Source organism: Nansenia antarctica (assembly GCF_963989245.1).
Source record: "Nansenia antarctica genome assembly, chromosome: 2".
Classification (NCBI taxonomy): Eukaryota; Metazoa; Chordata; class Actinopteri; order Argentiniformes; family Microstomatidae; genus Nansenia; species Nansenia antarctica.
In genome coordinates this window covers 82,246,112-82,259,376 of record NC_137675.1, presented here as the reverse complement: position 1 = coordinate 82,259,376, position 13,265 = coordinate 82,246,112, and the positions used below count along the sequence as shown (strand labels likewise).

General features: G+C 42.2%; 1 protein-coding gene across 1 annotated transcript; it reads right to left on the bottom strand.

The window, feature by feature from the left end:
- Window positions 1–4,391: 4,391 nt before the first annotated feature.
- LOC308150753 (beta-1,4 N-acetylgalactosaminyltransferase 1-like) lies at window positions 4,392–11,716 on the bottom strand (the record flags this gene model as incomplete). Its single annotated transcript, XM_080523550.1, has 8 exons — window positions 4,392–4,576; window positions 4,967–5,195; window positions 5,656–5,799; window positions 6,576–6,757; window positions 8,150–8,236; window positions 10,511–10,688; window positions 11,295–11,373; window positions 11,577–11,716. The coding sequence occupies 8 exons, from the start codon at window positions 11,714–11,716 to the stop codon at window positions 4,392–4,394; spliced, it is 1,224 nt and encodes a 407-aa protein (XP_080379676.1).
- Window positions 11,717–13,265: the final 1,549 nt, after the last annotated feature.

Below are 13,265 nucleotides of genomic sequence, written 5' to 3'. Positions count from 1 at the left end.
TTTGTTCCCTTTCAAGACTCTGGACCTCAAGTGGCTCCTCGGTGCCATAACCACTGGTGAAACAGTCAAGCGGTGAGTGTTCTTCCAAGTTTTCTTTTGACTAGTTTGGAAGTAGTCTATCTACTAACAGCCTGTTAATAACATGTTTTATGTCGTGTTTTGAGTGCTCTTTTAGAACATCACCGTTCTTCGTCACGTTTTTTGACACCAAAAGCCATAATCACACCAAATGATCAACTGGTGTGTTTTTTATTTATTTATTCATCAGCACATATGTACGAGTTAAAGAAAGGATCAAAGCCAACAAAGACTTGGTGAGTCAATAAGAAACATGAGCTACTGTCGTAACATATGTAGCGTTTCTCTACTCGGGTTGAAGATGTTTATGCTGTGCACATAACCACATAACCACCTTTCAGGATATATATACAGCTCTGGAAAAAATAGAGACTACTGCAAAATTATCCGATTTTTGTCTGCTGCTTGACCTTGTTCTGGAAGGATGGAAGCAACCTAACGCTCACTGTATCCCTCCGCCAGACAGAATTGAACCCTTCACTCAAAACCTTTCTTTTCAACTCTTTTGGCAAGGTCAATAGTATAATAACAAAAAGTATTCCCATTACTTTTGAGGTACTACTAGCACTGTTTTTTCCCTCCAGCCTATTGCAAGAGGATAGTGATTTTATACTTTTCCTTGTTAAATAAGATTCGGTTCAGGTGATCACCTAATCAGTACCTCACTCAGTAGATTGAGGTGTGCCTGTGTTAGAATTCAAAAGACACTGGAATGGAATGGCTACCATTCATGTAGAGATGCTGATTTAAGAAATATTTGGAGTGGTCTCTTAATTTTTTCCAGACATGTGACATAACTACACTGATTAAGAGAGCTATGTTATTCATAATTCATGCAGGTAATGGTCCTGCATCCTACTTTCATGAAATACGTTTATGAGATTTGGCTTGATAAACATGGTCGATATCCATCCACGGGAATAATGGCTCTGATATATGCCATACACATATGTGATGAGGTAAGCCTTCCTTTCTATAACAGTAACAATGTTCTGCCAATATATATAGGGGAAATAAGTATTGAACACATCAACATTTTGTCCAGTAAATGTATTTCCAATGAGCCTTTTCAAGTGAAATTTGCACCAGACTTCTTTGGAATTAACTCAAACAATCCAGACAAAAACATTAAACATTAAAGTCCATTTGTAAATAAAGTTATGTGGAATGAAGTGGAATGAAACAGGAAAAAAGTATTGAACACACTAAGAAAAAGCAGTACACCACAGCAAGGAAAGGCAAGGAACCAGCTGAACACCATACCTAATTAGGAGGCAACACTACCTCCAATCTGTGCTATTTAATGTCAGCTGGGTTAGAATATATTGATATTGATGGGCTATAAAAGTTTTTTTGGGTTACCACGGTGCCACACAACAAACATCTAATGATGGGTAAAAGCAAAGAGCCGTCTCAAGACCTTCACAACCAGATCGTTGCAAAACATGAAAATGGAATTGGCTACAGACGTATTTCACAACTTGTGAATCTTCCAGTAAGCACCATTGGGGCATTATCCGTAAGTGGAAGCAACATCACTCCACCATCAACCGGCCACGCACAGGAGCTCCTCGCAAGATTTCTGATCAGGGAGTCAGAAGGATACTTAGAAGAGTAGCCAAAGAGCCAAGGACCACTAGGAAAGAGCTCCAGAAAGACTTGGAGGCAGCAGCATATGGACTTCAATGTTTAGATTTTTTGTTTGAGTTAATACCAAAGTCTGGTGCAAATTTCACTTGAATAGGCTCATTGGAAATACATTTACTGGACAAAATGTTGATGTGTTCAATAATGATTTCCCCCACTGTATGTACAGCTCAGCTCACTAAGATAACTTGTATACAACCTGCACTGGGAATAGAACAATGTCTAATTGTGACTGACTAATGATATGCATCATCCATAGAGAAATATTAGGTCTACTTGAGACGGTACTGGCTATCTTTCCAATTTACTACCACATGAAGGGTGCCATGTAGTCAACTAGGGTGGGACTTCCTATGAGCTGGGAAGGCATCAGCCAATTGGATCAACACATGGTCTTCTTATTCAATAGGTTTATTTACAGATTGTAAATTGACTTCAGGCGTACGATAAATGACTGGCCTGAGACACACTCCCGAGCCTGAGCACCAGCCAGCAGCAGTTTCGGGACCCGCAGGTTTAGGACCGCAAGTCTAGCACCCTAGTTCTAGGGTCCTAGACCTTAGGGTTAGGGTTTTCAGGACCCTGCTACTTGAGACACTGGAGCTGAGTTGAGAGAACACACCAGCCTTTGGCAGTGAATCACCAACATTTGACACTCACACCACAGATTAAGTTGACTACACGATCACAGTTAATTTAGGGGAGTGCGCCATCTATTGCTTATATCTCTACGACATCATGACACAGTACTAGCATGTTGGTGTTGGTGAAAAGAAATAGAGATCTACTGTATATGAAGCTCTCCTTTTTTCTTTTCAGGTGAATGTTTATGGATTTGGGGCAGACAGATTTGGAAACTGGAACCACTACTGGGATCCACTGCCGCAGCGTACTTTAGATCACTATACAGTGCATAGTAGAACTCATGAGTCTAATGTCATTATGCAGCTCTCTGAAAGACACAAAATCAGGATATACAACGGATTGTGACTACTCTGCTTTGCATACATGCAAAATGCTTGTTGCCCATCTTGCTATGTCAAACAATGGATTCCAATATATATGTTACGGTACATGTGGGAATGCGGTACATGTGGGAAAACTAGGATTAGGGTTAGGTGCTACGGTGCTAGGGTTAAGGTTAGGGTTAGGGTTAGGGGTAGGGTTAGGGTTAGGATTACGGTTAGGGTTAGGGTTAGACATGCCAGCATGTACCAAGTCGACGTAGCACCTAACCCTAACCCTAGTTTTCCCACATGTACCGTATTCCCACATGTACCGTAACATATATACTAGGGCTGTCAGTTGATGAAAAACAATTTTTATTATTATAAATCTTTTCATATCGTAGTTCATTAGTTTCATTAGTTTCACCCCTACCATCACTCCAGACAAGGAGGGAGGAGGCCGCAGTGAAGCTGGTCAGGAACATGCATGACGAGCAACACCCTCTGCATGACCTGCTACCTCCAACACGAGGCAGCTGCACTGCCAGGACACTGAGGAACCAGCACAAGCTGGCTGAACCAAAGGCCAAAACCAGCAGGCTGAAAAACTCAACCCTGCATACTGCAGTTAGACTGTACAATGACAATATCTAGACTCACACTTAATACAGCATGGCTACCATGACTGCGACCTGCCCTTGCTTTGCCGCCTTGAAATATTTTTAAACTTTAAAATTGTTGTGTAATTGTTGTGCTGCTAATATTGTGTGTCATATCTATGTAAGTTCTGCAGTTTTTCAGTGGGGCCTTGGCTCCACTGCAAGCATGAATTAATAAAATAAAATCAATCATTAATCTACTGATTAATCTAATGTGGAAATATAATTGTTCCACAATCATACATTTTCCAAACATTCTTGGACAAGAAACTCAAAGTGGTACATAAACAATGAGTGAGAGAGTAATAAGGTAGTTTAAAAGTTAGCAATGAAATGATTACAATAGTTGAGAGTCATATAAGTAGTGTAGTGTTAGTTAACTAGGTAGCAGTAGGGATTACTCACCGAATCCATTGCATTGCAGTATTTTGGCTTGACTAGCGAGTTTGTGTTGTGATTTTCAACAACATTTAAATTTATTTCCGTGTTTCAAAATAAAATACAATTTTGATTGGTTACCAATTTGCAGGCCGGCATTGTAAACAGGCCGGCATTGTAAAATAATAATGTTGTTCTTAATTGTAAATAAGCATTGTAAATAAGAATTTTGTTCTTAATTGTCTCGCCTGGTAAAATAAAGGTAAAAAAAATTAAAAAATAAAAATAAAAGTTTGCAGCCCAAATGACCAGACCTATGTACCCTGTAGCCTACAGCATTTTGCACTAGGCCTATTGATTCTACTGCAGTACGACTGGTTCCGCTGTAGTACGACTACCATCACTTTATTAAATTATTCTAGTTTATTAGGCCTATTACTTACTTTATTTACTTTATTCTATTATTGTGATTGTGTATCCTGCTGCAATGCCAATATTGAAGGACCTAAGCCAAAACATTTTACTCTTGTTTACCTGTACATTGGATGTAATAAAAGCTATTCTGATTCTGATTCTGCTGACGTGGACAGAAGTATATCATGTTTGGAGAGTAAAAAAAACATAACCAGAGAAATTCCTCATACCACATATGAATATATTTCCTGGGACACTAGACTTATATCTATCCATAACGAATGCATTTCAGATGGTTCTTGAAGAAGTGAAGACCCAGTTTGAATTCACGATCATCCTTCAGGTAACGGAAGTTAGAGTACAGCTTGTTTCCTGCCTTCTTGGGCTGATGTGCGATGTTGACATGACTACAGGTGGCCACCAGGAGGCTGCCCAGGCCATCCATGAAGAACTCTGAAACAGAGGGAGGGAGGGAGGGATGAGGAGAAAGAAGAAGGATGGATGAGTATACTGTAGCGATAATTCCCAACAACTGAATAATACCTGAAGCATTCGTAATGGGGTTAAAACAACAACTTGTTCACGGTCAACCAAAAAATATATATATTTAAAAGGGACAATCTGGGATTGCTATATCCATATATTAAAATGTTTAATTGATACTGCTCTTTGATTCCCAGATTGCACCTTTCATAAAACCTTGGTGACTTTAAATAAACCGTTGGGAAGAGAGTGCAACTAAACTAGATGATTGTGTGGACCCCAGGAAGAGCAGCCCAGCTGTTGCTTATGTAATAGATAATGAGGATAAACAAATAAAAATAATATATAGTAATATTTCACCCGAGTGTGCCACTCTCTTCAGCAGGGGGTCGAAGCCAACTCTCCTTATAGCGTCTGTGCGACCCAGGAGGAAGTTGACCACCCCGTCGGTGAAAGAACATTGTGGGAAACCAGGAAGGCTTTGGTATTTGATCTTTGACTTCCTATTCAGACAGCCGCCATCTTCCCCGTCGCCTTCCTCATAGACCAGGGAGAAGTGGAAGGTGTTGCCGGCCACAGACGCGCCCACCTGCTCACACACAGAGAGAGGTAACAGATTGAGTTGATGAAAAGGCCAATGCTTGCAAGACAGACTGGGTTTGAATCCAGGTTTATTTTTGTCATGGTATTGTAGTAGAAACCATTGTTGACACTGTGTCTCATGTTTGTTAGTACAGACTAGTAAAGACCAGTAAAGACTGATTAAGACCAGTAGAGTCCAGTGAAGACCAGTAACACCAATCAAGACCAGTAGAGACCAATAAGGACAGATAAAGACCGGTAGAGACCAGTAAAGACCAGTAAAGGCTGTTAAAGACCTGTAGAGTCCAGTAGAGACCAGTAGAGTCCTGTAAAGACCAGGAGAGTCCAGTAAAGACCAGTAGAGTCCAGTAAAGACTAGTAGAGTCCAATAAAGACCAGTAACACCAGTAAAGACCAGTAGAGTCCAGTAAAGACCAGTAACACCAGTAAAGACCAGTTTTTCTCACCACGTCCAGTTCAGGCATCGCCTCCATCACCTCCACCAGACTCTCGATCTTGGTCTGCGCTGTAAACAGGAAGTCATCATCCACCCACAGCAGGTACTTTGTGGTTACCTGGGAGACGCCCAGGGTCCTGCCAGCAAACCAGCCCTGAAGACAACAGCCAACCAGGAAACAGTTCATATAAATAGTTATTATTATAATGCTAATACTAATACTAATTTGTATTATTAGGGGACTAATACTACCTAATATTGGCCGAATGGGGGTGCGAAAGCAAGGGTTGAAATTGCCAACTTTGAAACTTTCCTAGTCCTGTGTCAATGCCATGTAATACCATGTAAGCATAGATCATATTACTAGTGAATTTTGGGTTAATATGAATGTGGATTCTGCCTATTTTTAATAGTAAATTAATAAGTGGAATTGACCTCAACCATCATAGAGGTAGGCTGCAGGATTTGACTGAGTCATAATTTCAACAGCTTCTATTCTATCCAGGTAAAGATACTGGCCTGTAAGGAAACTTTGCAGATGTTTCCAGCATGTATGAAATATGACACGTTTCATAAACAAGGAAATGGATCATACAAAACTGGTCTGATGGGTGATAGTTCTGCACTGTTAGACAATGAGGACAGTGTTTTGAGTGCTGATGGAGTTGTTTGATTTGACGTGCAGTAACCACATGTTCACCAAATGTTCCAGCTTGGAATAAATCAAATGACATGCAAACATTTTATTTTGAGAAGACATGACATTATTTTGAATGCAGTGTTTGCTTTTGCAATAGATTTGTGGACTTTAGGGTTTTGTGTGTACGTTTTTGGATTTGTGTTAACAGTTAAGAGAAAATGCTTTGAGAAAATGTGTTTAAGCGATAGAGAAAAACTGTAAACAACAAACTACATTACTGTGGTTTGTACCTGTGCCGGGGGCATGATGTACTGCTCTATATTGGATCTGTTGACTTTCTGAGGCTTCAGGCTGTCGTCAGCGATGATGATCTTCATGACTGGGTAGAAGGTCCTGATGCTGCTGATGAGGCGTTGGAGCTCGCTGTACCGCAGGAAAGTCTTGGTCACGATGGTCACCTGGGAGTTGACGTCTACCGGGACAGATTATCACTCTGGTTAGATGCAGTAGTGATGTCTACAGGGACAGATTATCACTCTGGTTAGACGCTGTAGTGATGTCTACAGGGACAGATTATCACTCTGGTTAGATGCTGTAGTGATGTCTACAGGGACAGATTATCACACTGGTTAGATGCTGTAGTGATGTCTACAGGGACAGATTATCACTCTGGTTAGATGCTGTAGTGACGTCTACAGGGACAGATTATCACTCTGGTTAGATGCTGTAGTGATGTCTACAGGGACAGATTATCACTCTGGTTAGACGCTGTAGTGACGTCTACAGGGACAGATTATCACACTGGTTAGACGCTGTAGTGATGTCTACAGGGACAGATTATCACTCTGGTTAGACGCTGTAGTGATGTCTACAGGGACAGATTATCACTCTGGTTAGATGCTGTAGTGATGTCTACAGGGACAGATTATCACTCTGGTTAGATGCTGTAGTGATGTCTACAGGGACAGATTATCACTCTGGTTAGATGCTGTAGTGATGTCTACAGGGACAGATTATCACTCTGGTTAGATGCTGTAGTGATGTCTACAGGGACAGATTATCACTCTGGTTAGATGCTGTAGTGATGTCTACAGGGACAGATTATCACTCTGGTTAGATGCTGTAGTGATGTCTACAGGGACAGATTATCACTCTGATTAGACGCTGTAGTGATGTCTACAGGGACAGATGTCAAACACATCACGTTGCAGTGGATTTAAAGGGTGTAAATGTGGTAACAGGTTACAATGAGGATACAGGTCTGTTGAAAGCAGTAAACTCCATTAATGGCAAATCTAGTACCTCACTTCCTTCCCATATTAAATTAAATGACACTGTATGTCCAATTTCTGATAAAACATTTTTTTAGCCTTTAATGAACATTGTGGCCTTTTCAGAGAGGTTATTCTGACGCTCCAAATTCATGTATGAATATGGTAGTTTGTACTTCCTCTTCCGTATTCCGACCCGTTTCACCTGTTGACATCCTGGATGGCGTGTCCATGACTGGCACGCCATGAATGCCAGTCTGATTGGGGAGGATAAACTGGATTCCTTCTTGACACTAACAACTAACCCATACATCTCTGTCTTGCCTCTGGTAGTTTTCCTAGGGCCTGGAAGACTGCCCATGTGACTCCCCTACATAAATCTCCAAGTTTTCATATTTGGCAAACATTTTAGAAACCTTAGCGAACACTCAACTTAAGTCATACCTTTCAAGTTATCCAATTCTTAGTCCTCTTCAATCAGATTTTAGAGCAAAGTATAATACGATCACTGCTGTCACGTTGGTTACAAATGACATTACAGTCAGGTGCAACAATTTGGGCACCACTACACATCCACTACTAAAATGATCTACCTTTTCCCATGTCATATAAAACAGGAACCGATGGTCGCTGGATGACTATGGGGAAGACTGCCTCGTGCTGTTCATATGTGAAGTGAGCTGGGGAGAGAAGAGGAGAGAAAAGAGAAGTCTAATCATGTACAGAAGGATATATTTTAAGTACATTCAAACAGGCCCCTTGTTTCTTTTTACATTTACATTAATTTAGCAGACGCTCTTACCCAGAGTGACTAAAACAACAAAGTGCATTTGGCTAGAGGAAGTGTACCAACTCCACCAGCACATGTCCAACCATGAGCTCTTTGAGATCCTTCAGTCCGGCTTCAGAACACGTCACAGCACAGAGACCGCCCTCATCAAGGTCACCAACGACCTCCTCATTGCTGCCGACGCCCGCAGCATCAGCCTATTCATCCTCCTTGACCTTTCAGCAGCCTTCGACACCATCTCCCACTCAATCCTCCTCAACCGCCTATCTGACCATTTAGGCCTCACCGGTACGGTCCTTTCCTGGTTTCAGTCATATCTCACCAACCAGAAACAGTTTGTCACCATCTATGGTTCCAGCTATTATTATTATTATTATTATTATTATTATTATTTTCATTCTTCTGCACTTTATTTCATTCTTCTGCACTTTATTTGCCCCTGTTACTTCATCAAGGAGGTCGATGCATGGCAAAAGGAAAGGACGCAATCAGGAGTGACACCACAGGACAGCATCTCCAATGTGTCAAAAGGATCTAGAACCTCTTCTACCGCATCTAGAGCATCTTATGCAGCAAAAATAGCATCTGCTGAAAAGGCAGCTCTGGAGGCTCGACGTGTTGCTTTAAAGGACAAGCATGCCTTACTGCTGGAGGAGACCATTATCAAATCTAAAATGGAGAAATTGGAAATGGAGGCAGAAATAGCCGCAGCGGATGCTAAAATTAAGGTCCTCCTAAGCAGTGATGAGGCTAAGCAGCCACCAGGGGATGATATGAACACCTACTATGAGGAAGCCTGTAGGCCAGTAAGCCTATAAAACCTGGAACCTACTGTTGACTCTCCCATAGAATTCATGCAGATGGCTGCTGTACCTAAGACCCCACTCCAGAGGCACTTCCAGAGTAGCCCTCAGGATGAGGCAGGTGCATCTAGTCCACCACAGCAACATCCCTCAAGAAACAGACATGCGTCTCATGAAAACCCCAGTAATATGGTACAAAGTCAAATTGCCGATCTCATCATCATGCAGCAGCACTTATCCCTACTACCCAAGAGAGAGGTGCCAGTGTTTGATGGGGATCCTCTATTCTATCAATCTTTCATCCATGCATTTAAACATCTAATTGAGGATAAAACTAGTAGCTGGGCTATATGGATCGTTATCATACTTTATATCTCTTGAGCTCTGTACGATACACTGCCACCCGCTGTGCGATTCAAAACTTAATCAGATCCACCATTCCCTGGTGAACACACATAATGATCTCCTATATAAAGCCATCTACCAGGTGCCTCCTCACCGTAATTAGCTCAATATCAGGTAGGTGATCAATCCTTAAAGGTACATACATCCAACGTCAAAAAGGTAAACAAAACATTTCATAAAGATATTTCATAATTTTCAACACACAATAAACACAAAATATATTATTAGTAGATGTTCTTAACTGAACTCAAAAGGCCCTAATATGGCTCCAACATACCGGCCCCTAATTGTTGACGCCATAGCAAAAACAATTACAACAAAATATTAAATGGAGCCAGAATAACTAATGTGAAACAAATCTATGAGATATACCAAATACGCTAAATCACATGTCATTGCATTACATCACATCATATTCATCAATATTTCAATATACATTTATCATCTCATATCAATATCATGAGTCCACATAAATCATAATAAGTCCATGCTGTATAAGTGTCCAATTTGTCACAGTTTGTCACCATCTATGGTTCCAGCTATTATTATTATTATTGTTATTATTATTATTATTTTCATTCTTCTGCACTTTATTTGCCCTGTTGCACATGGCTGCCTCGTAACAGATCAGTCAGGGTACAATGTTAGATCACGTTTGATCACACGAGATTGGGGGATGAGACTATACTGATGCTTACAATACTACCTCTGTACGTACTGTATATTACATCGTTACCTATCACTACCTCTTGTTCTATTTATATCATGCCCTTATATCACAATTTGCACTTCTGATTGGATGTTAAACTGCATTTCGTTGTATTGTACTTGTACTCTGTTCTGACAATAAAGTTGAATCTAATCTAACCAAGGTCTAACTCAGATCTAACTCAGGTCTAACCTAGGGCTATACCAGGACTAACCCAGGTCTAACCCAGTTCTAACCAAGGTCTTACCCAGGTCTCCGGTGTGTATGTGATACACAGTGCTGGTGTAGGTGAGTCGTTCCAGGAGGTTGTTGAGGTCAGCGAGGCTGGGGGATTGGAGAGTGATCCGACCCTGACCCTGACCCTCCACCTGGCCAGGCTCAGGGTACTCTACAGCCAGGACACCGCTGGACACACGAACACTCACCTGCAGGTACAGAACAGGGCTCACACCATAGACCGCTTATATTCCCTGGGTGAGACCCACCATAGATATCTTATACTTCCTGGATGAGACCCACCATAGACAGTAAAAGTGAAGCACTGTACTATAAGGGTCAATCATAATGAATGAGTTGCAGATCTTAACATGAATAAACAGGTTTGAAGAGTACTGCAGCAATCCTTATGGGACATTGATAGTGATTTTTGCTGCACATAGGCATAATTTCAGTAAAGGCATTGATCATTCATTGATCATTCATTCATTCAGTGTATTTTCAGTATCCATGTTGAAAAACCTTTACTGAAACCAGGTTTGAAAACCATCACCAACTAACGTTTTGTTTTTACACCTGGTAGCGACGAAGACCCTTGAAGGCCCTTGAGTTTCCAACCAACCTGGTAATTTGTTGTTGTTGTTTTTGTTGCATGCAGAGCTAAACCTGAAATGATGTTGAAAATAAAGTTACCTGAATAACAAGTTTGTTCATTTCCACAAATGTGTGTGTGTGTGTGTGTGTGTGTGTGTGTGTGTGTGTGTGTGTGTGTGTGTGTGTGTGTGACCTGGTATGAGGGTCTTCTGGAGAGGGACCACAGTGAATCCCTGGATGGGGTACTGTAAAGGGGAGTTAGACGGAGCGAAGAGCAGCCTGTTCAGACTGGACTTGGTCCTACAAGAGACAGACATGGTATATTTAGTAGATTTTAATTCAAATATTTGTACACACACACACTCACGTAAACACACACGTGTAAACACCCACACGCACACGTACATGCACACACACAATAATAAATGCCATCCTGCCCTCATAACAAGCCTAACATTAGAGGCAGGAATGTTCTGTGACACTATAAATGCCATCTCTCCCACCTGAGGAGGTGTTTCCTGTACTCCTCTGCTCTCCGTTGGACGAGGTCCTCATACTGTTCTTTGGGAAGGTGATCTCTCAGTGTGAACGACCCTGCTGGACAGGAGCACGGGGACGGTGGTGTGGAGCTGGTGGATGGCATGGCGCTGGAAATACACAGGAATGAGCTAAACAGCATGACATAGATTTACCTTCACAGTATTCAGTAGCTAGTAAAGTAGTACTACGTTTTGCTCAAGAACTCCTCTATATGCAGTTCTACCTAGAACCAAAATGAGATGTACTGACATGCTTGGTTTTCCTATGTGACGTGGCTGTATACAAGGGCTTCTCACTTGCACTGTTTCGTCGGTCGACGAAAATATTGTTTTGGACGTTTAGAATGGAATCTAATGAATCTAATGAAGTTTGTGACATCTAATGAAGTTTGCGACATTGATGAACATTATTGATAAAGGTAAGCTCTTTATATCTGTTATATTAAACATAGACCCGATTCTCGGGTAACCGGTGGGGCGGTGGATAAGAAGAGGTTTTAAGGATTATGTAAACACAGACACTCATATTGACATGATCCCTTAAGGATCCTTTAAGGCGCTTTGAGTTGCATCTACGAAAGGCGAAAAGATGCTTGTAGACTAGAGCTCAGAGCAGCTGAGAGGAAATGGAGAAAAACTGGCCTTTCTGATGACCTTAACCTCTATCACTCTCTCCTTGCCAACTACGCCTCCTCGGCATCAGCTGCTAAAGCATCCTACTATCATTCCAAAATACATTCTTCTGCCTCTAATCCTAGAAAACTGTTCTCCACTTTCTCTTCACTCCTTAATCCACCTCCTCCCCCTCCTCCTTCCTCCCTGTCCGCCGATGACTTTGTCACCTACTTTGAATAAAAGGTGGACGACATCAGCAGCACCTTTTCCCCCCCACCTCTCCCTCCTCCCACTAACAATGCTAACACCCCTTCCAAACTCTCTCCTCGACACTCGGTCTCTGGATTGTCATCTTTTTCCCCCCTCTCCCCCGATGAGATTCTCACACTTATCACATCAAAGCGGGCAACCACATGCCCTCTTGATCCAATCCCCTCCCCCCTTCTCCAATCCATTTCCGCCGACATCCTTCCTTACCTTACCACCCTAATCAACTCCTCCCTATCCACAGGATCTGTCCCAGCGGCCTTCAAAATAGCCAGAGTCAAGCCTCTCCTCAAGAAACCTACCCTTGACCCATCATCTGTCCACAATTACAGACCGGTATCCCTTCTCTCCTTCCCTTCCAAAACCCTTGAACGCGCGGCATCTAAACAACTGACTGACTATCTCCGGAAGATGGATCACTTAGACCCCCACCAATCCGGCTTCAAGGCTGGGCATTCCACTGAGACTGCGCTCCTTGCTGTCACGGAAGCCCTCCACTCTGCCCAAGCTTCCTCCCTCTCCTCTGTTCTCATTCTCCTTGACCTGTCTGCTGCCTTCGACACAGTCAATCACCAGATCCTTCTCTCCATCCTCTCAGACCTGGGCATCTCTGGCACCGCACACTCCTGGTTTTCTTCCTACCTGGCGGGCCGCTCCTACCAGGTGACCTGGAGAGAATCGCTGTCTTCTCCACGAACCCTTTCCACTGGAGTACCCCAGGGTTCTGTCCTAGGGCCCCTACTTTTCTCCCTCTACACCAAGTCTCTTGGC